The sequence below is a fragment of the Pieris brassicae genome, chromosome 13, assembly GCF_905147105.1.
Source record: "Pieris brassicae chromosome 13, ilPieBrab1.1, whole genome shotgun sequence".
NCBI classification, from domain to species: domain Eukaryota; kingdom Metazoa; phylum Arthropoda; class Insecta; order Lepidoptera; family Pieridae; genus Pieris; species Pieris brassicae.
This window is the reverse complement of record NC_059677.1, coordinates 5616887-5640442: the sequence shown is the minus strand read 5'-3', so window position 1 is coordinate 5640442 and position 23556 is coordinate 5616887. Positions and strand designations below refer to the sequence as shown.

Below are 23556 nucleotides of genomic sequence, written 5' to 3'. Positions count from 1 at the left end.
AAATTTTGTTTTTTCTTCATTCATTTTAACAATCAATTGCTTTAAGATGTGAGCATGAATCACAAGCACTAATCATCGATACAAAGAGCCGTGAGTTGTGCTGCGATATTGCGAGCTACTCGATTGTGTGGAATCCATGGATCAGGTCTGGCGCCTTCTTAAGTTCTCATGTCGTTTTCACACGTGTATATTTCCTTAAGATTGGCCTCATTTTAACATATATGTTATGAGAAGAAAAATAAAATAAAATCTACTTTTTGCAAAACCAAAAACTTGGCGATTAAAAGAGTGACGTAGAGTAAACTTTTCTCTTCTTTCTCTCACCTCTAGTCCGCTTATTCTTCTGTTCTACGCTCTAAATAAACTTTGAAATCATTTTATTTGCTGCATTATATGGTTATAATCAGGGATACATCGACTACCGATATTTTAATTGCCGATTGACGATGCTTTTCAAATTTCGCGCTTTAAAAAAGTAATGTAAACGCGATTCTTGTTTGATCTAATTCGTTGCAAACGAGGCACGCACAATGTATATCCCTGTCTCGCTTTGTCTCCGCGTATTCCATTTCGCTAGACAGTTTAGTTGGCTTTTAACTGCTAACGGGCGTAGTATTTTTTCTATACTAATTTTCTTTTTTAATTTAATTATTACTCTTAATTAATAACTGAACCTTTACTGTTTATATTTTATAATAAAAAATAATTTTAACTAAACTGGACATATATTAACTTAATTTAATTTTAATTCAAAAAGCGTTAGTATCGATATCGACGATATTTTCGGTATCGTATCGGTAAAATGGCGTGTCGATGCATCCCTAGATATAACCATTAATGAACTCTATTACCTATATGAATATATATTTTGATTGATTGATGATACACCCTCTTTACAGAAGCCAAGAAAACTAACAGGGTTTAAACTGACCATTAACAAACCAAGTAAAGGTGAGAAACAGAAACCCATTTCCACCAACAATCAATAATATATCGACATTGCAAAGTCAACTATATTTATACAAGATTTAAGTCTAATTTTGCTTTGGTTTTTTCCCAGTGCCTCTTTAACTTTAGGTTGCAGCCTATCGTGAACATTTTTTTAAATATAACGAGCATGGGGCATCAGCATTGTGTAGAAATGTTGGGTCTCTCTGCATCTTCTACCGCATTTACCATGGAGAGAGTTCAAAAGAGTTGTTCGATCTAATACCTGATCCTGACCTACTTAATAGCTGAGTTTCATTATCGGAGGTCAAGGCAAAATACAAAATACCATCCATATAACCTCGAAGTCCGTCGTTCCACGACTGAGTTTTCTAAGGCTGTTTCTGCCGCGAACCAGCTGCCCATTGAAGTATTTCCGAACCAATTCGACTTAGGGTCCTTCAAGAAAAGATCGTACCAAATATGAATGGCCGGCAACGCACTTGCGAGCCTTCTGGCAATGTGAGCTCTTAACATCAGAAGAGCCTCCTGCCCGTTTGCCTCATATTACATTTAAAAAAAGATCTGATCCCGCCGCCTAAAGAGATTCACATTGACAGAGCGCTAGCAAGTGCGTTGTTGGATTTTTATGAATTGATACGCTCTTTTCTTGAAATCAATTTTTTTACTCCACCATTGCTTATTTTAGGCACTTAGAAGAAACCTGGCAATTCCTTATACTACAGTCTATTTCATTTGAATTATATCCCCAATATATATGATATATACATTGTATAAGATGTCTTTAATATACGTATAGTGTGATAGTGAAGTAGTATTTTTAAGGAATTGGAAGGGTGTGAAGCCCTTGTTATTTGGCACTCCTTTTTAACAGGTCAACGATCGCCACACCTCGAAATATCGTTGACTGCACACCCTTGACATTCTAAATGCATACGACTCAGCACTTTAACAGTTTAACCATAGTTTAACTATAGTAAAACTTCTGATATAAACGCGAATTTAATAAATTATTTACGTAACTCGAGTGTTACTATCCTCTTACGGGTTTCCAAAGAGAAACATGTTTCTATAAGTAGCAGAATAATAATGACAGGTGTCTTAAGTAGTTATACTTTAAATTTTTTTAATGTAATAGGGGGTTCATCCGATGTTAAGTGGTACAAACACCCATGGACACTTATGCTAAGCATCTCCCTTCGCGACCGTGTTTGTAATGGAGTCATTCGAAAAATACCAAAGAGATGTAGACAAAGACTTCTTGAACTGAGACAGAACAAAAGACCGCCTGGCTGTCCAACAACGAAATGGCTAGCCCACAAATCCAGAAAATGGATTCAAAAGCCCCATGCCGGTTGAGTTTGTGGAGAATGTATGAGGCCTATGATGGACCTTTAAGAATGGCTAATGATAAATAATTAACGGTTTGAGAAATTCGTAATTCATTCCATAAAAGTCCCATAAAAATTATTAACAGTAATTAATAAAATATTATATTTATATGTGACCAGTTAAAATCTTGAATGTAATTTCTTGTCCATGTCTAATATCCTCCGAATAAAATTATCACTATATATATACAATTCTTGTGTCACAATGTTCGTTCCCATACTCCTCCGAAACGGCTCGACCGATGCTTATGAATTTTTTATGCATATTCAGTAAGTCTGAGTTGGCTACTATCTATCTTTCAAATCCCTAAGTGATAAGGGGTTAAATTTTAAAGAATATTTTATGATACAGCATACAAGAATTTTTTATGATACAGCATACAAAAATACATACAACCCTTAATTGTCACCCCTCTACGATTAATGCCTATTTCTATTATAGTAGATAGGTTATTGAACTAAAAAAATGTTCCCTGGAAATAATATACATGGCAAAACGACGTTTGCCGGGTCAGCTAGTATGAATATAAAAATATCATTCAAATTGTAGCTTCTTAGAATGTATATGACAAATATGCCACAATTTCTAGCAAATATATGTATGTTACAGAACATTGTCGTTGGACTAAACACGTAAGCGTCCTTTTAAGGAATTGCCTTTAATCTAAGCCGCTTAATCCCAACACGGCATTCGCTATTTACAAATACCAAAAGCATAGTAGAAATCGAAACGCTAAAACGGAGAGAAAAGTGAAAACATGATTCACCGTTATACTATGACATTTAATTTGTATTGAGGTTCTTTTTTAATCATGAGATTAAGAATGAAATATGACAACTGGTACATACTAAATAACGTAACCAATCGCATCATTAATCAACAAAACACAGACTAGCAATAGGATAAGTTTTTGACAATTTATGCAAATGGCGTAAAAAAATGGAGCCGGCCGGTATTTAGTTGTAGCTGTCGATTCGTAAAGTTAAAAAAAGAAGAATAATTAAAAAACAGACTGTGGAGGATACCGTTCACAGAGTACTTTTTTATGTTTTATACCTTACACTGTGTTGTATAATCGCTTGACTATAAAAGAGGTTTCATTGTAATAATTTTTGTTAACCAAGAATAAAGAATTACTTTCACATCTTCAGGCATCTACGCATTTATATTATATGCATATCGATTTATCTAAACATATCAATTGTATTCAAAAATACTTTCACCATTTTAATGCTAAATTAACAGCAGGAGTGCCCATAAGTGTCTCTTTGGCATTAAAGTAAGTAGCCTTGAGCATCATGGCCTCTTTCGCTAACTAGGGACAATGGGATGTTTCCGGACAATGGGAACCTGCTGGCTGCTGCCAGATATGATGTTTTTGATCCTTGGGAGGATGTGACAGCCCCATCTCACCTATATCGGACAAGCACAGAAGTATAATATAAGAGTAGTACTATAATATAATATAAGAGTCTTTTCTCCCATTTTGCTTGACCCGTGGGGTTCAAGAATATAGGCGCTAATAAAAGATTACAGTTGGCGTCTGTTAGATAGAACCAGAGACTCCAGAGCTTGCGCTTTCTTCGCTCTATGAGTATATATTAGGTCCTTACATATGAAATTGGCGTTTTGTATGGGAGGAATAAAAAGTCGAATATTTTTAAATATAATATATTTAATTAATCAAAGTATGAACCATTGTTTTCTATGCACTTTTGCCATCTCATAGGTAGTTCATTGATCCCTTTACTAAAAAAACCAGTCGGACGGCAATCAATAAAATCTGTGAAGGCGATTTGGACTGCCCCATCAGAGTTAAATTTTTTCCCTTGCAAGAAGTTGTCCAAATTTCGAAAAAAATGGTAATCTGTTAGAGCAAGGTCCGGGGAGTACGGAGGATGTCTTAGACATTCCAATTGAAGCTCTTCTAATTTGGTAGCCGTCTGTTGCAGTGTGTGGTCTAGCGTTGTCGTGAAGTAGCAGTGACGTGGAGCGATTGGCCAGCCTAGGTTGTTTGTCTGTTAGCTTTTCCATCATGGTTTGCAATTGCTGACAATAGACTTCAGCCGTAATAGTCTGGCCAGATTTGAGAAAACTGCAATGAACAATACCGGCACTCGTCCACCAAACGCTTACAAGTAACTTTTTTGGGGTTAATTTTAGCTTGGGGCAGGATTAGGCTGGCTGGCCAGGATCCAACCATTGCGCTGAGCGCTTACGATTATCGTAAAGAATCCATTTTTCATCACAGGTAATGATTCGGTTTAAAATACCTTCATTATTCTGCCGGTTCAGTAATGTAACGCAGCAGTCGACGCGCGTTTGCCGGTTTGCTTCAGTCAATTCGTGAGGTACCCACCTTTCAAGCTTTTTAATCTTCCCAATTTGCTTCAAGTGATTTAAAACAGTTTTATCACTAACACCGCAGCCTGCAGATAACTTAGACGTGGTTTGCGATTGATCCGCTTCCACAATAGCCTTCAATACTTCATTATCGACTTGGGTCCCAGGCCGTCCACGGGGCTTGTTCTGCAGGTCGAAATTTCCAGAACGAAAACGTTGGAACCAAAAACGAACTGTGTTTTCTTTTGCAACATGACCGCCATACACATCATTCACCCTTCGAGTCGTTTCCGCAGCACTAGTTCCACGTGGGAACTCGTACTCGTAAATAATGCGATACTTTAAGTTTTACATTTTGTAAAATGAGTGACGCAAACAGAAAAAAACAAATGAATGACGGTCATCGAAGCACAAATACATGAGTAAATAGCTGTACAAATTTGAATTTGAAATTCCTAAGCAAAGAGGAGGTATTTGAGGTCAAAGTAGCCAGTTCGACAAAACGCCAATTTCATATGTAAAGGACCTAATATATCGCAATACACCGAGGAAATGTCAGTATTAAAGGTACACTGCCACAGATTTTTTTTTAATTTTACACATATAGATAACGCAATGTATAACATGAACATATTAAAACACAAAATATCAAAACAATTCTTAGAAAATATACCGAAATCGCGGCATAGCTTAATAATGTAATATCTTAAGTATTATATGTAGGGTACTGGAACCTCTCAGTCACGAAACGCTATCCATACATAGAACCTTTAACTTACCAGAGCCTCACCTGGTCACCTTTAATTGCTAAAGTTTACCACTATGGTGGTAACACTTACTATAATACTCATTCGAAGTAATGTCAGTCCTCAAAGTATATACGTAGTATTTCGTCTCTTTCTATCAAATTAAGTTTAGGCTGTGATGAAAAGAGAAATAAATACTTAAATAAAACGATGTGATATTGATTGTAATTTATATATTTACGATTTATTTGTTTCTAACACAGAAGAATGAAACTTTAATCAATAAATACGCTATACGTACGTATATATATTTAGATTATATTCTTTATGTAACTTATTTAGTATTATAAGCAGTATAATAAATCGCTAGGACGTCTACTAAAAAGAGTTTTAATTATATACTCGCTTGACAAAATGAGTAAAAAATATAAAGGGAATACGTGATCTATTTATGGCGGCGCACGCGCATTCTTGAAACAGATGCGACGTTGACTTCCTTTTGTAAATATAAACTAAGAATACTTAACTACTAGCCGTTGCTTCGTTTCGAGACAAATATCCCAATCAAATACACGCTGGTACACGAACACTTTAAAAAAGTGTTAGCTTAGTGGCTTAATGGAACTCCCAACCAGGACATCAGGTTCATCTCACCAATCAACAGACTCCTTCCAAAAGGAAAATATCATAAGGAAATTTTATCCTTAAAAACCCAAAAATCGACATTTGACAGGCACAGGCTACATTTATATTAAAAAAGTTATCAAGCGGCTGCAATATATGGCCGAGGCCCATAATGTACTAATTATGTTTGTGATACGCAATATTTGTCGGTCCACCACCAGTAGCTTCTGCTCCTTCTTCACGAGTCGTACACTATGACTGTCGCAACAGTATTGTTTACGAATTTTCGTAAATTCTCCTCGAAAAAAAATTAATGTGGTCGGTCCGCCCATTAAATAAATCATTACACAAGCTTCTATTGGGTCTGGGTTTCAGGTTTCTGTATGTTTCATGGTCATCCGTCAATCTAATATGTTATAGGCAAGTAGATGACCAGCCTCCTGCGCCGGACAGACGCGGTCAACTTTTTGGATCCAAGGCAAGTTTTCCTCAAGATGTTTTCCTTCACCGTTCGAGAAAATGTGCGCATAGCACAGAAAGAAAGTCCATTGGTACACAAACGGGTCTCAAACCTACGACCCCAGGGATGAGAGTCGCAAGCTGAAGCCACTAGGCTAGGACACCTTTATTTAAGTTATCAACTTCAAAGATATAATGTGGAGGATGTGATGCAAAACTATTACAAAAATTTCCAGTACATTCCAGTTTATCTGACGTAAATGACACTAGATATTGTTTAATAAGACGTTTAAAAATGTAGAGGTCAAATAAGTGTAGAGATCTTTCAAATGTTATAATCTTGCCTGATTTGTCAGTGCTATTAAGCATACTTACATGTTGGGTGCATGTGGATATAATCTAAAAAATGGGTCTCCGGGTTCTAAGAAGAAACCTGAAGCGGAAGTTACAATACACCAGCTGATTTAGCGTTGCCACTCGCGCGAGCGTAATAAATAAGATTTCTATCGAGTTCTATATGTTTGTACTCTGGCGGCTGATTTCATCATCAGACGTCGAGGCAGAATACGAAAACCCACCCGTATCACCTCGACGTCCGTCGTTTCACAACTTAGCGCAGGCAGGCAACTTTACCACGCACCACCAAACCAGCTGTAGCATTTCCTAACCAATTCGACTTAGGGTCCTTCTAGAAAAGGTACGCTACCTGCAAGTTCGGCAACGCATTCGTTCATTATAAAAATCTATAGGCAAACATTTTAAATAAACAATGCATCCATTAAAAAATATTACTAAGTAGTGAAAAAATAAATCTCGTGTTGATTTTTGTCTAAATTCAGCTCCGGTTTTTTAATATTAATTCATAACAATACAATACTAAAGTTTATTTATTTATGACGCACAACAATATACATAAAACACTTGGCGGGAAAACATTACATTAATAACACAGAACATCAAAAACAAGTAAGTTATATACAGAGAGAATCAGAAAAAACAGACTATAAAATATTGTACCTTCTGCAAATCTCATTTCAGTAAGTTTTTGGGTCAATATAATTACCGAAACATGATATACATAATTTACTTAACATAATAATATTAAAATATCTTATTAGATTATGTGCTCTAACGTGAAAGCTTTTAAAAAATCACTACGTAAAGCTATACGATATTGTATACGTAACAATTATCTCCTATCTAGAATTTACAATACGACGATAAAGATTATGTATTAGAGAAAGATCGTTGTATTTCACTTCTGAGATGTAGCGTAGGCCTAATGCTGTAATTGTATCGAGTGTGTGGGAGCGGCGGGGGGCACGTCGCGCCCCGTCGTCCCGTCGGGCGGCCCGCGCCGCAGTCCGCGCTCGTTGCCGCCATCGGTTTCTAGTCTCTACGCCCGGCTGCGTATTTTACGTACCGCGATCGCCTTTGTTTACTCGTCCACGCGAGATAACCAGCTGTTTGTGTCGCTCCCATATATTTTAGTGAAATCTCAGTGTACCAATCCATAGTGCAGTGCTCGTGCGTACAGTGAGTTCATGGATACCCCGGGATATTATTAGAACGTGTGCTAAAGGCGGCCCAGCCATGGCTGCCACGGCTCGCCGCGAGATCGACACCGGCGAGGAAGACATCGCCGCGATCGCCAAACAAATATCTGACCACGCTGAAGCAATCTATCAAACGTGGAAAGCGCGCGGTCTAGCACCCACCGAAATATTGTCATGCAGGCCCACGCCCGGCCTTAAACTGACGGAGAGTTTGCGAACAAAGCCAAAACCGGAACCGAAGCCCGAAATAAAACAGCGCCCTGAATTTCGTAGAGAACGCCCTGAAATACGTGAGCAACGGCCGGATCTACGGAGAGATCAGAGACCTGAACTCAGAGATACTCACTCGGAAACTGAGAGGGAAGCGATGAATCTGCCTCCCGATTTAGTTCCAGAGCGTAATGGCAGCGCCAATCCCTCAATTGGGAGACGGGACAACGCTGCTATGCGGCTGGAAGTCGCACGCGAGGAGGAACGGCTCCTTAGGGCACTCCGTACCGGTGGAGTGGTTGCAGAACGTCCATCAGAAAGGCCTGATGTGGTACCTCCTATTTCGCTAGTAGATTACGCAAAGAGTCGGTACCAAGATCGACTAGATACAGGCGCGAGGAAGCCAGTAGCCGGCGCGAGTGGTGAACGACGAGCTTCCCTCGGCTCCCATGTGACGGAGGCGAGGTCGAAGTTCGAAGCTCGAGCGCGCCGGTCCTCCAGCGCTGGTGCAGCTGAGTCTGGCTCAGCCACCGGTCAGACACCAGTTCGACCGTTCCTTACACGAGGCTCTGTAGCAGAGAGAGTGCTTATGTTTGAGCGCTGTCCCAGTGAAGCGACATTAGAACTTGCAAAGCGAAAGTCACCAGCTGCAACTACTTGGCGAGGACCCCACGACGTCATCAATAGAGCACAGGTGAGTGTTTAATGTATTGAAAACCGGTTTTTACAGTTTGCGCAAAGTGAATTTGTATTCGTGTGCCGCATTGTTTGTCATGTCGTCATCGACTCATACATGGACATTTGAATGTAAATAAATACATTGAGCATATTGTACACTATATTTATCTGAGATGAGATTATGATACTGAAGGTGACATCAGCTCATAAATGTGTTTAATAATGTCAGTTTTTATTGAACAAGTTTTCCGAAGAATTACCTTAAGTTTAGTGTTTGATTGACTGTGGTTCGATTTAGCTCCTATTTGGTAACGATAAAAGAGTACAATGAACTGATGCAATATATACGCGTCAAATACATCGGTCGTATTTAATATACGGTGTGCGCAGTTCAACCAATTTTTTGACACTTTGCCAGTCACTTCCTTGTTGAAATCTTGTTATACGCCAGAGTTGTCTTTGTACGATGGATAAAAGTATAAATACAACTCTAGACAAATAGATTATTATAATTAAAAAAAAACTTATTTTTAACAATTGACTTATATATTTACTTAACTAATAACTATAACTTAAACTTAAATATTTGTGATTAATATTGAACACGATACGTCACAGTATTTGAAATTTTAAATAGATAAGTAGAAATAATAGTTTATCGCTAGAAAGCGCGCGCCAATGACATTCCAATAATTACTAATCTGTGGTAGCGTAAACTTTGGCGCCTTTATTTATACGTTTATTCGCATTGACCGTGATATTAACTATTCGATTTAATCCCAATTTATGGGATAAAATACAACTGTTATGTTATGTTTAACTTAATGTTAAAACACGCCTGTTTAACGCATTAACTATATTTAGTACTGATAGCGCGAAATTAAGCTACCAAGGGCATCTCAGATGATGTCAATGAATCATAATTTCGACCCGTGTTATTGAAATAATTCTTACGTAAAATATAGATTGCGGTTTTTCTGCGAGATTCAGAGGTCACGACCCAGAACTGATGTAAGTAATTTAATAATAACCTTAAAATTGAAGTTAGTTAGTTGGACAGTCGAATTTCGTTGATATGTACAAACAAATTAGAAACAGAAAAGTCATTATACATAGTTTTATTGCAATACAGTTAAAAGTTTAGACTAGTAGTAACTTTTTGTTCGGTATCATTGATAAAGTCGTTCTATCATCGATTTTACGTGATCATGCCTCTCTTTCCGACTACTGTATTTAGGTATATTGAAAGGAGACAGATAGGTTTTTGTTTATGTAGGTGGTGTTATATGGGCCTGTACCGGACTCGCATGGTTGAACTTTTATTTTTTTAAACTTTTTAATGTAATTTTTGAGTTTATTGGTGACAAAGGTTTTCTCTTTATAGTAGTATTGGATTACTCAATAAATAATTTATTTTGTAAAGAGAGATTAGACAATATTTTATTAGTTAATTAAAATACAGTTATCAAAGAAATATAACAAATCTGGAACACAAAATCATAATATTTAGGATGACGCGACGTTTTGTAAAACGATTGGTATATTTTCACTTACGAGTATATCACCAAGATTTAAATATTTAATTTTATTTGTATGTTAATTTAATTTCTATATATTTTAATTTATAACACATACAACTTCTTGAAAATTAAAAATTATTTACATTTTAATTACTCTACATATATGTCAACAGAAGCGAAACAGATAAATGTTTCTATAACAGGATAAATTCTAAACTTTTCAAAGTTTTTCTGTTTACATCAAAAAGCCAGTAATGCTACCATGGAGGTCTGATATTTCTATTTCGTAAATCTAATCGTCATTTGTTTTATTCTAATAGTTTTAGGTGATCAGCCTTATGTGCCTGACACTCGGTCTAACGTCAGGTACCTCACGATTCCTTCAGCGTACGAGCGAGTGTCAGAGCTGCACGCAGAAGCCACTAGGCCAACACTACTTGATAATATTTAAAAACCTTTTAAGATTAGTCCTTCCAAAGGCCGCCGACCCACATTTGACATAACAGTACTAATACGCGTACAGAATTATAAATAACAGGATGCGATCGTACGAGTTGCGCATTAAGAGGCTTTCTAATGAAAATATTTATTTCCTTTAACTCTGTGGAGGTTTTACTGTCTCGAGTAATTACAATAATTAAATATAAGGACTTTTTAGAGCGATATTTTCTAGGCCTTAAGTTTTTTTTGCATGAAGTCATTACAGGTACCACAGATAACAGTTCGGCGACAGTTGATACACAATTTTAAACTAAAACTAGCCGACATGTCAAAACGACGTTCCAGTTCCACCAAACATTGTTTTTTGTTTAATAAAAATAACCTATCTACTATAATAAAAATAGGGGTTGATCGTAGAGGGGTGACAATTAAGGGTTGTATGTATTTTTGTATGCTGTATTATAAAAAACACAAAAAAATAAAAATAAATCACTTACCACTTAAGGGTTTGAAAAATAGATAGTAGGCGATTATCAGTCTTATCGAATATGCATAAATAATTTCATAAGAATCGGTCGAGCCGTTACGGAGGAGTATGGGAACGAACATTGTGTCACGAGAATTTTATTTATATAGAAAAATCTTCTTTTTGATAATTTTTCTTCCGCCTCGTAATTAGCTACTACTTATATATATTAATTATGAGTCAATTAACCTCTGCCAGAGCTTTTACATGTCTGTTTATACATATTATTATTTATATGTTGTCTTTGGATTTTATTTTATTTAATTTTCTTCTTCTTCTTCTTGTACTTTACCCTCTGTAGGTGTTTCTCTTTTTATCCCCCCATATTAGGGTTGCCTGGAAGAGATCATTCGAAAGCGATAAGGCCGCCAGTCACTATTTATATTGTAATGCAACGAAATGTTAATAAAACATACTCGTGTCTGGGTTCTCAGCTCTTATATATTTATTTTATCAACACATGGTAACGAAGTGTATATACAAAATTATACATATAAAAAACAAGAAAAAAGCAGGTTACATAAGTTATTAGGCAACGGGCTGCCTTATCGCTAACAAGCGATTGCTTTCAGGCAACTCAAGTAAGGAAAAAACCTAACCTAACACTGAAAAATTATACAATTACGACACTTAATCTAACAAAATATATAAAAACTAGAGACTAAGAAAATACATGAATCACAAAAGTTACTTACAGTCCTCTCCGTGTAAAATCCAAGAACAGATTATACTCTGACTACAGTACATATTATCTTAAAGCAAAGTGGTCTGGAAAGATTGTTCACCTCACAAGTAAAAAATAGCGATCCAAATATACAATTTGGCTGCCGTCCAGGGCGGATTGATGCATCGGTACTGACGTTCATCAAATCTCAGAAATTGAACTAGGTCGCTATACAGGTCATAAGGCTTAGAGAAAAAAGCATAGTTCCAGATAATAACATAACTGGAACATATGCTTTTTGACATCAGAGGTGGACGTCCCCCCCCCTGCTTAAATTGACAGGGCATTTGGTACCCGCAACCAGAATTAAGCTATTCACTGGGTGAGCAATACCCACTAAAACCACCTCAAATAGTTTCTACACTAGGAACAGAGGCTCTGGGTACGCTCTCGCATTTCACCAGGGCGAAACCAGCCTTCTTTAAGCACTCGTTACCGTATAACCAATCTGCTTACCGCACTTTACCCCCCCCCCCCCTCTTCTCAGCAAACGTAAGCAAAGCTCTCAAAAATAATAGTTCATATACGTATTAATTTTTTGTACGAATCCTCGAAAATGCATTTCGTTTTCAAGCATAGATAATATGTTTAAAAACGTAAATAATTACTGTTGACGTAATCACCAAATAAGAAAATCAAAGACCTCCCCTCACCCGTGTAGCGCTTACGCGATACTTGAACGGCCCCAGGGAACAAATTTAAATAAACTCGGACTCCGACCGGGAATCGAACACGAACCTCTCACCAAGCAGATAACTAAAGGAAGGCTAGGCTACTGTTTCATATATTTGTTTTAGCTTCAGCCCTGAAATTGTATTTGAACCCCGGCTGTACACCATGAATAAAGAGATCGTCAGGAATCAGGCTCCAAGGTTTGATCTTCCTTGGCTACTAGAAAAAACAAATGATCACGAAACAAATTCATAAATCCGTGGCCTAGGCTTGTTACTTTTTTACTTATGTCAGTTGTATCAAAAATTAAATGCTATTACGAGGGAAAGGAAATGTAATTCAAAAGGCGATTGCACAGCCTAACGTCATGACACAAAATGCAAATTATTGTCTCATTAAAATATCTATTTTAATTTAAATCATGTTTGTTTGACAGCTGAAAAATTAGCTTTACTTTTCTTTTTAAATTGAGAGATGCGATATTTATGAGAGCATGGTTTTCGCCGCCTGTTAGATAACAATAATCTAGTAGTCCTTCCAAACACAGCAGTGGATGGAGAACAAAATACCTACATCGCTATATTTCTCAACACATGCGTGACTAATACGCTTACTTCTCATGCACTGTTTTGTTACGAAAGTGTCCCAATGTCCGCAATTGTTTTAATTGTTCTGTTTCCGCATTACGCGACCTATTGACCAAGACTTCCTGGCTGACGTAAAAAATAATTTTAACTGACTTACAAAACCCGAAACCCAAATTTGCCGATCTACTATTTAAGTTCAAATAGATGATTTATGTATTGAGTTAGTAGACAATTTCGTTACTGACCGGGTGGTTGGAGTATCTATGCCTTATAGGCTTTGTACGTGCCAAGGACGACTTGCTCACTCAGGTCTTTGATAAGCGTTACCTAAATCGTTGAGTTACGCAGGTAGTCTCTTCTACACTATAAGCATTTCATTCGATAGCATTCATTAATCGCACTATAATGTGCGAGTGATAATAATTAATTAAAAACATCCCCCTAACCCAGGCAACCTTACATTTTGGTCCTTCGAGCCGGACATTAATTTAAATATCCTTGCATATAAAAAAAGTAATTAATGTTTTTCAGCATTCATAAATTATGTAACAAATTCGTTTTTATATAGAAGCTATATTTAAATATTATATAGTTTACGACGAATACTCGAAAACAACTATACAGTTGTTATGCGCAGAGGCAATCTTTTGTTTTTCGCTACGAAAGTGCACACGCAAACTTTCACACACAAGATCCGGCCAAGTTCCGTTAAGTAAGGGTAAATATTTTTAAATTTTAATTTTATATTAAAAATATAATAAAAGTAACTAAAATTATTCCCCTTTAATAATTTAATATATTTTTGCGTTGAAACACTTTAAACTTAAAAAAGATATTGGTGTTGCAATCCTATATATTACAATGGATGTCTGGAGACAATTTATGTATTTATTTCATAATACTACGGTTACATTAATTATAAACAACAAAAAACAATTATACTAAACATATAGCCAAAGATATAATAAATAATAAGAATATATAATATATACAAAAAGGGTACCTTTACGAAAGGAAAAAAATGTATTGCAAAAGGGAGAGTATGTACGCGAAGGTGTGGTCATGATGCAGATGAAGCGCTATGTATATTATTAATACTCTTTTTCAATTTACGCGATAGCTTAGTGGTTTTCTAGAAATGAGATGCAATAAATTTGTTAAAGAATATGGGGGGGCCGTCACAGTTAGGTGTCTATTTTTGTGTGAGTTTTGTCCTTCTACTAGAGAGCGTTTTCCAGCCGGTTCTTTCAGTCTTTCTTGGTGTTTGAGATATTTGATGTCCCTTATAAGACAAATGGCGAATCGTTTTGTTCGTGTTCAAAGGCGGAACGATAAGAAGTTGCTCCTACACAAGGTCGGACACGCGATACAGGGAAACTATTATGTCGTTTGTAAACCCAGTATTTAGAAGTTGCTTATGGCCATGTACCATGCCCCACCTCACTAAAATACTTATGCCCCCCTTAAAAATAAAAATAAAATATGATTATTATGCAACATAAGATACAAGTATCACTTATTCCACGTCATTAAATTTAAATAAGTAGATATCCCTACTCATTGGCAAAGAAGACCGAGGATGTAGGCTAGGCAGAGACAAAAAGCCGGCGTAAAAAACGCTCGATACTCTTTTAAAATAGCAAATCATCAAATAACACTTATTTTAAAACAAATTTCGCAAATTAATTAGAAGTAGCCTGTCTAGCACTAGTCCCAGGCCCTTATCTTCGCCAATCCGTTAATATGACGGGACCACTGAAGTTTTTAATCCATGGTGATACACTATACATATCTATAATAACATACATAAATGACATCTATCATATTTTACCCTTTTTAGGGAGAAATTATAACGATACACAGTAAGTAAAACATATAATAAAAAACTGAAATTCTAATTCCAAATAATTTTAATCAATTTTCGAAAATCGTCAAACAAACCTATTTTCCAATGTTTAGAGACATGTTAAAGAATATTGATTATAAAGTTTTTCATACTTCTGGGAATGTGATCTCTAGGTATATTTTTCTTGTTTCTATATGAAAATTCAAAATCATTTATTCATATAGATAACTTAACACGTATGAACGTCAAAAACACAAATGTATATGAAATAACTGGCAATAAACTCTCCGCCACTCTTATTAATCGCCAAGTACGGTATGTCACTGAACTAAATGGCTGAACCGATTTGGGTGGAGCCCAGAATGGCGGCAGATGGCGCTGCAGTCGGTATTTTCATACTTTGTTAATCCTAATCCTTGAAACCTCATGCAGGACAACGTCTGTCCGGTCCACTTGTTTCCTATATTCTGAGGCCCATACCTTGGCTGGCCTATTTCAGGCCTATTCAGGAATTTCTTCTATTCCTCAATTGCATCTCCAACAGGAAATCCCAATAGATCAAAATGAAACGTAATGTATTACGTGTTATGTAAATCTAAAGTCAGTGAAAGTGAAAGGCAGTTGCCGAAATAATGTCTTTGATTGGTTATTTATAACATAAGACTCAGGCCCATCTGGTACCTTGCGAGTCTGAGGGTTATAAAACTCCAGTATTTTTTTTTAATAAAACAGGGGGCAAACGGGCAGGAGGCTCACTTGATGTTAAGTGATACCGCCGCCCATGGACACTCAATGCCAGGGGACACACACACGCTCGCGAGTGCGTTGCCGGCCTTTTAAGCCTTGGTATGCTCTTTTATTGAAGGAGCTTTTTTCTCGTATGCCTCGTCTCATCGAGGAATTGATTTTAAACAAATAAAAAAAATAGTGCTGTTACAACATTTTTAGGTCTGGGCCTCAAATTTCTGTATCTGTTTCATGATCATTTGTCAATATAATAGGCAAGTAGGTGATTGACCTGTGCCGGACACACGCCGACTTTTTGGGTCTTAGGCAAGCCGGTTTCCTCACGATGTTTTTTTCAGCGTTCAAGCGGATGTTAAATGCGCACATAGAAAGTCCATTGGTGCAGGGGATCGAACCTACGACGACAGGGATGAGATAGTCAACACTGGTCCTACTAAAAAGTATTTTATATAAATGAGTTAATATATTGATTTCATATGCATTTCTCTTTAGACTTTGAGAATGCTTCATCAAGTTGATTAGTAAATAAACACCAGCTTGCGTCGTAAAGCTTAACGAGCTTCGTTAAATACTCAATAATTGAGTTAATTTTTAATCTATTTAAAATAACGTTCAGGAGTTATACAAAATTTAACGCCTTTGTTTTATGAAAAAACTTCTGAGTTTATAATCAGAGCTTATCTTTCTCTAACGCGGGCTTATAGAAACTATCTGAATGGGTTTCAGTGGGTTTTGTTCACCCACTAATACAGCAGAGACGATATATCAATGGAATAAGTTCAGAGGTGTTCGGATTAGTACCTGTAGCTGATTTTCGTTGGAAGTCGAGATGGAATAAGAAGTTCTCGACGTCCGTCGTTCCACAACTGAACGTTATGTAAGGCAATTCTTAATACAACCGGCAACGTTCTCGTGAACACTCTGGCATTGACTGTTCATGCCTGTATTACTTGTCATCAGGTGAGACTTCTGCCCGTTTGCCCCCTGAAATATAAAAAAGGACTGGTGTGGTACGTCCGGTACCCGTGCTAATTTCAGGATGCGACAAGACTTCCTTAGATACAGAGATGAGCTACGTCAGTAAAACGTCAGAATTTGTAAGTAAATATCTTTGAAAAAATTCTTGGTTGCAAATACGTGTTGTACGAATTGATTTCAATGGTAGGTACTTTCTCATTACCGTGTGAAACTGTGTCACTGAATGGAGAGGTTTAATCTATATGAACGGAAAGATGCATAATGGAACGATTTTTTTTACGACCTCTCATTTATTCACAAAATTGTGTTGGTCACTTCTATCCCTGATGTCGTAGATCTGTGCACCGGTGGACTTATTATGTGTGCATTAAAGATTCTCTCGAACGGTGAAGGAAAGCATAGTGAAGAAACTGGCTTGCACATTCGTCATGAGTCACAGGCCTAATAAACTTGTAGCGCCAATAATTTGATCGATTTGAAACAAGAAACACTTCATGCCTTTTTTATGTTCACAAAAATTGTATACCGCTTCTAAACAGATCTAAGTATCTCAATTAATACATTTTTTTCTCTTTTTATCACAGTGGAAGAGATCGTTCGAAAGCGATAAGACAGCCAGTTGCCCTCCTTTAATTATGTTCAATTTTTATATATTAATGTTGTTGTTAATAAATAAACGTTTTGAGGACATGCGAAGCTGATCTGTATAATGACAGTCTCTATGGCTTCAGGCGTAACATGCTACAGCCATTGCTACATTTCACATATTCACACTTCGTTACATTTATACAAAAACAAATAACATAATACATAAAAATTATAAGGGATGCAACGGGTGGCCTCATCGCTAACAAGCTATCTCTTCCAGGCAACCCCAGTAATGGAAAAAAAATATATCTAAAATTCGGAGTGCATATCTTACGGATTCATGAATTGCGATCCAAAACAAAAGAATGAGGAATACAAGAATTACATAAATCACGAGTGAGCAGGTTTTCCTACGGTTACGGGTACGTTGGAGCGCGGGGCCCGTAGAATTTGCTACTCTTGCTACGTGGCTAATCCGGCACTGATGAGCTGTGGGAAGAAATTTCCAATAACTATCAATTGGAGGAGCGTAACACCTAGTTATAAGGACCTGAGACTTATATAAATGATTTCAAGTTCAAATGTAGTCCAGTAGTCATAGATAAGTCCGTTTTTAAATCTCAGCCTAACTATGCCTAAATTCGATACATAGTATGACTGTATCACCTATTGGATATGATTTACCAGAGGTGTACAGGTCTCGTACACCAGGATCGTACCCATAGACCTTTTTGGATCCAGCTGTTTAGTTTGACATCAACCAAGTTCCCATCTATTCAACGTTTCATGTATTGTCGTCATAAGACCGTGACATAAAATTGCATCTGTGGGCGATCAGGCCCAGCTGACCGTGACGCCCACGCTTCATTGTATTTATTTCCTCATCGCACTCGAACACAAGTTACGTTTTTAGATTTATCGTTTATATATGCGGCGCAGGAGCAGGTGCAAAAGGTATTGCTGTCTATGCCCACAATGCATGTGTAAAGCGAGAAAATAAGACGAATAACAGAAGTATAGATGCCCTATATGCCCTAGAACAGGAGGTGGCAATGGGCTGGTGATATAGCATGATGCACAGATAAAAGGTGTTCTATATAGACAACTGTATGAAAAACTGAGGGGAAGGTAAAATTGTCAAAAACAAAAATTATCAAGGAACGCAGACAGGGAGGCATATATCTAAACACAGAATATTAATTTTCATACAATACTGGGTCTGGCATTTGTATCTAAAAATGAATTCCAGCACTACAAGCATTAAAACACAATTTACTAAAATTGTTTATCTGCGTACAAAGCAAAAAGATGTATAGTAAATAAATAGAATAAATTAATGCAAGGTAAATAATAATCTGAAAGAAATTTTTAAAAGCCATATGCCAGTTATACTTAAAACTAAAGCCATGTTCAGCTGTCTCTTGCCATGTGTCACATATGCTTACCAGACCTGAAGACAGAGAAGATAAAAAGAAAAATCAGAACTTGTCAGAGAGGCACGAGAGCATACTCACCATTAGAAAAATAAAAATAAGACATAAGAAGCACTTAACAAATCTCTAAAGCTTAATTGAAGCAATAAGCAAGACTGTCTGACCTGGTGGGGAGGTCCTTTTGGGAAACGGGAAATAAAGGAAGACCGCTCACAAGATGACATTACTAAAATGGCTTGATCGAGCTGGTTGCAACTCACCAAAGACCATATCCAATACCAATATCTTTGAGAAGGGTTTTAGTGCAGTAGGGTTCTTGCAAATTAATTGAGAAATAGATATAACTTAGTACAGAAAATAAATTTTGTAATTTATGTCCTTAAAAACAATTATATATAATAGGATTAAGTTTACTTTTTTAATTTATTTTGAACAATTTTTTTAAATACAATGTACAGTAACAAAAAATGTAAAATAAATGTTATTTATTATATACAGTTTAATCTTATATTCTATAAATGTTTATTTGTAGAGCAATCGAAACAAAAACCTCCCATCAAACACTGTTATGTATAAATTAAGATGCTCATTTAAAATTCAGTTAAACCATTAATGATAATTACACTTTGTAATTATACCCGTTTGCATAACACCAGCTACTTTGTTAACATTAATTAAAATAGATACAATATAGTTAAAAATTATTGTAAATAATGTGGGCTTACTATGGACACTTTTACTGACTTTAATAATAATACCAATTTATTTTCACAAATATATTTATATGTATAAAATAGGCTTAATACCCAGTACATAAATAAATAAAATAGTAACAAAAACAAATACTATAAAACCTCTTGGTCTACCAATCAATACAGATGAGAGATATTTTTAAGCTTTAACTTTGAACATCAATCTATATACATCTATCTAAATAGCATATAAGCTGTGGTTCTATTAGAAGTATTTCCATAAAATATTTATTTCTTGATATTAATGTACTATATTTGGTATTAACTATTTATGTATTTCCTATGTAGGAATATTAATGAATACCTCAAAGAGTAAAGTGACATGACAAATTCAATAGAAGTGCCAATAAACATTAACGATGATCAGGTTGAATATGTGAATAAGTATATCTACTTAGGACATCTTATAGCTAATGAAGAATGCATGGGCAAAGAACTGATGATGAAAAACAGAAACTTGTTAATGTTTTACAAGAGAAAGTCTTTGATGCTATATTACCCTGCCTGATATACAAATGTCAAACCTGGTCAGTTAGTGATAAGCAAGAAAACAGATTAAGAGTATGTCAAAATAGTATCGAAGTAGTTTTCTAGGACTGAAATTGGAAGATGGAGTAAAACTAGAAGAAATAAACATTTAACACATGTTGTTACTTCTAGTTAAATATGGGAATGGACAGAACACATTATGAGCTAATCGAAAGAAAAAGAGAAAAGCTACTGTATAGCAAAAAAGGAAGAAGACTGTACGAGCCAAGGCTGTACATTTTGCTCACTCAGGCTTTCTTAGTTTTATAAGCGTGATGATCCCTATGTACGTGCCATGGCTGTACATTTTGATCACTTATAAGCGTGACGATTTCCTAAATCGCCGGATGTACGCCCCGAGAGTATAGCCAGATACAGTCATTCTCTTCTACATACAGTTATTCGTTCACAGCGATTAACTAATCATGGGAGTTACACCCCGAGAGCATAGCCAGACGTAGGCACTCTCTTTGACTGTTGAATTGTATTCATTCGGTACATAGCAATTAGCACGTCATTATTTCGCTCATATTCTATTGTAATAAGCGAGTGGTTAATATAGAGTAAACCAAGAAACCTCTATTATTTAAAGCAGCCCGATAACCTAGGAACCGTACATTTTGGTCCTTCGAGCCATCCAGAATCGAACAAAGACAAATAAAAAAGATTTATTTTAGTTACTATTTAACATTTAAGTGTTATAGTTTAACTATATTCATATTAACTAAATGCAATCTTATGCAGAAAGACAGAAAGAGTCAAATTGTGTTAATTCTAATTTTATTACAAATAACTTTTAGGGTCTGTTTCACAATGTATGGATGAAGTACCAAATAGCTATGCAACACATAAATTATTTGGAAGATAAAAGTTCCGATTAAGAAACTTCGCGTTTCATCGGACTCATCACCTATGATGGCCTTTATGTGACGAATAGCTCTATCTGACAGTCGTAAAACGCAACAATATTATCCTACGAATAAGTACTAAATAGCTTATTTAGAACTTATCCATACATTCTGAAACAGAGAATTAGTATTAAAACGTTAATATAAATCATTTAATATCCTAGTTGCTCCGTTTCACACGTTGAAATCGATTTTTCTTTAGTTTTTAATATGGATAGTAGGATAGTAGGATGATGATTATAAATCGGCAAACCCAAAGTATATATATTTAATTGCCGATTGACGATGCTTTTCAAATTTCGCGCTTTAAAAAAGTAATGTAAAATGTATATCCCTGTCTTGCTTTGTCTCCGCGTATTCCATTTCGCTAGACAGTTTAGTTGGCTTTTAACTGCTAACGGGCGTAGTATTTTTTCTATACTAATATTCATTATTTACATTTTTTTTTTATTTTAATTTAACAATTACTCTTAATTAATAACTGAACGTTTAATCTTATTCAAAGTTTGTGACTGTTTATATTTTATAATAAAAATTTAAAACTTTAACCAGGGAGCGTTCAAGTGTCACGCAATTTTTGGAGATTCTTGACCCCCCATGAAACACACCGTAACGTTTTCTATATCCAATAGTAAAACGTGACCACTCCCAGTGGCTCTTTATACCTAAAACTTACCATTATGTGGTGTAAAGTACTGGAAACTGGAAAATAATATTAACAATACCGCGTAATTCAATCACGAAGAAGAAGATGATAAATAGGAGGCCTTTTAAAAAATGGGATGTCTTAAAAAAATGTTCACAGTAATGATACCTTAAAGATTAAAAGCTAGATTGACATTTGCGTAAAAGACGAACTGGTCTTTTTGCCTTTTAACGTATGTTGTATTTCCACTGCACTGCAATGCCATGTGATGGAATGTGTCATGAATAACATTGTTGACAATTGTCTATTGTGACAATACTTTGAATATTTACACCACAAACACCGTTGGTTCTTAGTTAAACCACGCATAATTCTTTACTAATATTATGAAGAGCTTGCGAGCTTTTGGCAAAAATATTCAAAGACATCGCGTCATTTTGCATTGAATAAGCTCCAAAATTGAATGATTTGATAAATTCTGCCACTATCACAACCCTACGTTATCCCTGATGGGCATAGACGATAAAATACTTGCAAAAAAGTTCTGTTTGCGATGATGATGCAAAAATTAGGATGTAACCCAAGGAGTGAAAATCTATATATATATATAAAAATGAATCCCTTGGTCACGGCATCACCGGTGAACGGCTGGACCGATTTTGCTAATTCTTTTTTTGTTGCGTTTGTTATGGTCAGGAGAAGGATCTTATGAAAAGAAAAAATAAGAAAAGTGCGCGGAAAATTGGAAAATATAAGAATACTTAACCACCATATTAAGTAATCTTGACTTTTGTTACGATAACGCTTTTACTATTCAAATTTTATTGATGTAACCTTATGGCGTTTGATAACATTGACAAAATGCGTGCTGCACATATAGTCAAAGAGGATGTAAGAAAAATGAAGATCGTTTAAAACAAATGCTTCGATCGGAGTTATATTGGTAATCAATATTCATAGTTAAGACAGGACAACGTCCATCTGGCCCGCTAGTAATCAATAAAGATTCCTATATCTAAACTATTGACAATAGAGCAGTGTACAGTTTTATAGAAGACATCAAAATTTACAAAAAAGTCCGTGAAACAGAAGTATTTTGGCATTTAAAAGTCCACTTACCGAGAAAGGCTGTACAAAGCGATTAAAAAATTTGTTTACCATTGTTGAATACCGAAAAAATACATTCTTTTGCTTTCCACACGAACTGCTGATTCCAGATGATTCTTTTTTACAAAGGCTATTTATTAAGAAAGGCTTTAAACATTAAGACTGTGTGAGTTGCATTGTGCAACCGGCCTTGCGCCAACATCCGCCCTCGTGCCTCTCACCGCATATCTTGTTGACTGCTGATCTTTAATACGTGGGCTATAACTATTAATTTCACACAGAATTTCATAAATCCTAATGATCATTTATGGGGTATGAAGATTTTTGGGTACTGTTTTACTAACGTTTACATATGTTTAGTGCTTCGATTTTTATATTGGTAGTACCTTTTAGGAAAAAGATTTTTCCAGAAATTTAAGATGATCCGAAAGTTGTTCCTACAAATGTTGTGTTAATAATTGTGTGAATAACATGAAACATTTCGTTTTTAAATGTATTTAAAATATACAATTTAGGGAGCGTTCCAGTATTACGTCACGCAATTTTAAGATATTCTTGACGCCTCTCCCCCCAAGAAACGCGCCGTAACGTTTCTGT

At 35.9% G+C, this 23556-nt stretch overlaps 1 protein-coding gene across 1 annotated transcript in view; it reads left to right on the top strand.

The window, feature by feature from the left end:
* The first annotated feature begins 7892 nt into the window (after positions 1–7892).
* LOC123717870 overlaps positions 7893–23556 on the top strand; it is a 91883-nt gene continuing 76219 nt past the window's right edge. The window contains exon 1 of the mRNA XM_045674119.1: positions 7893–8972. Coding sequence (XP_045530075.1) covers positions 8106–8972 — 867 coding nt within the window. The 5' untranslated portion in view covers positions 7893–8105. The remainder of the gene's footprint in view (positions 8973–23556) is intronic.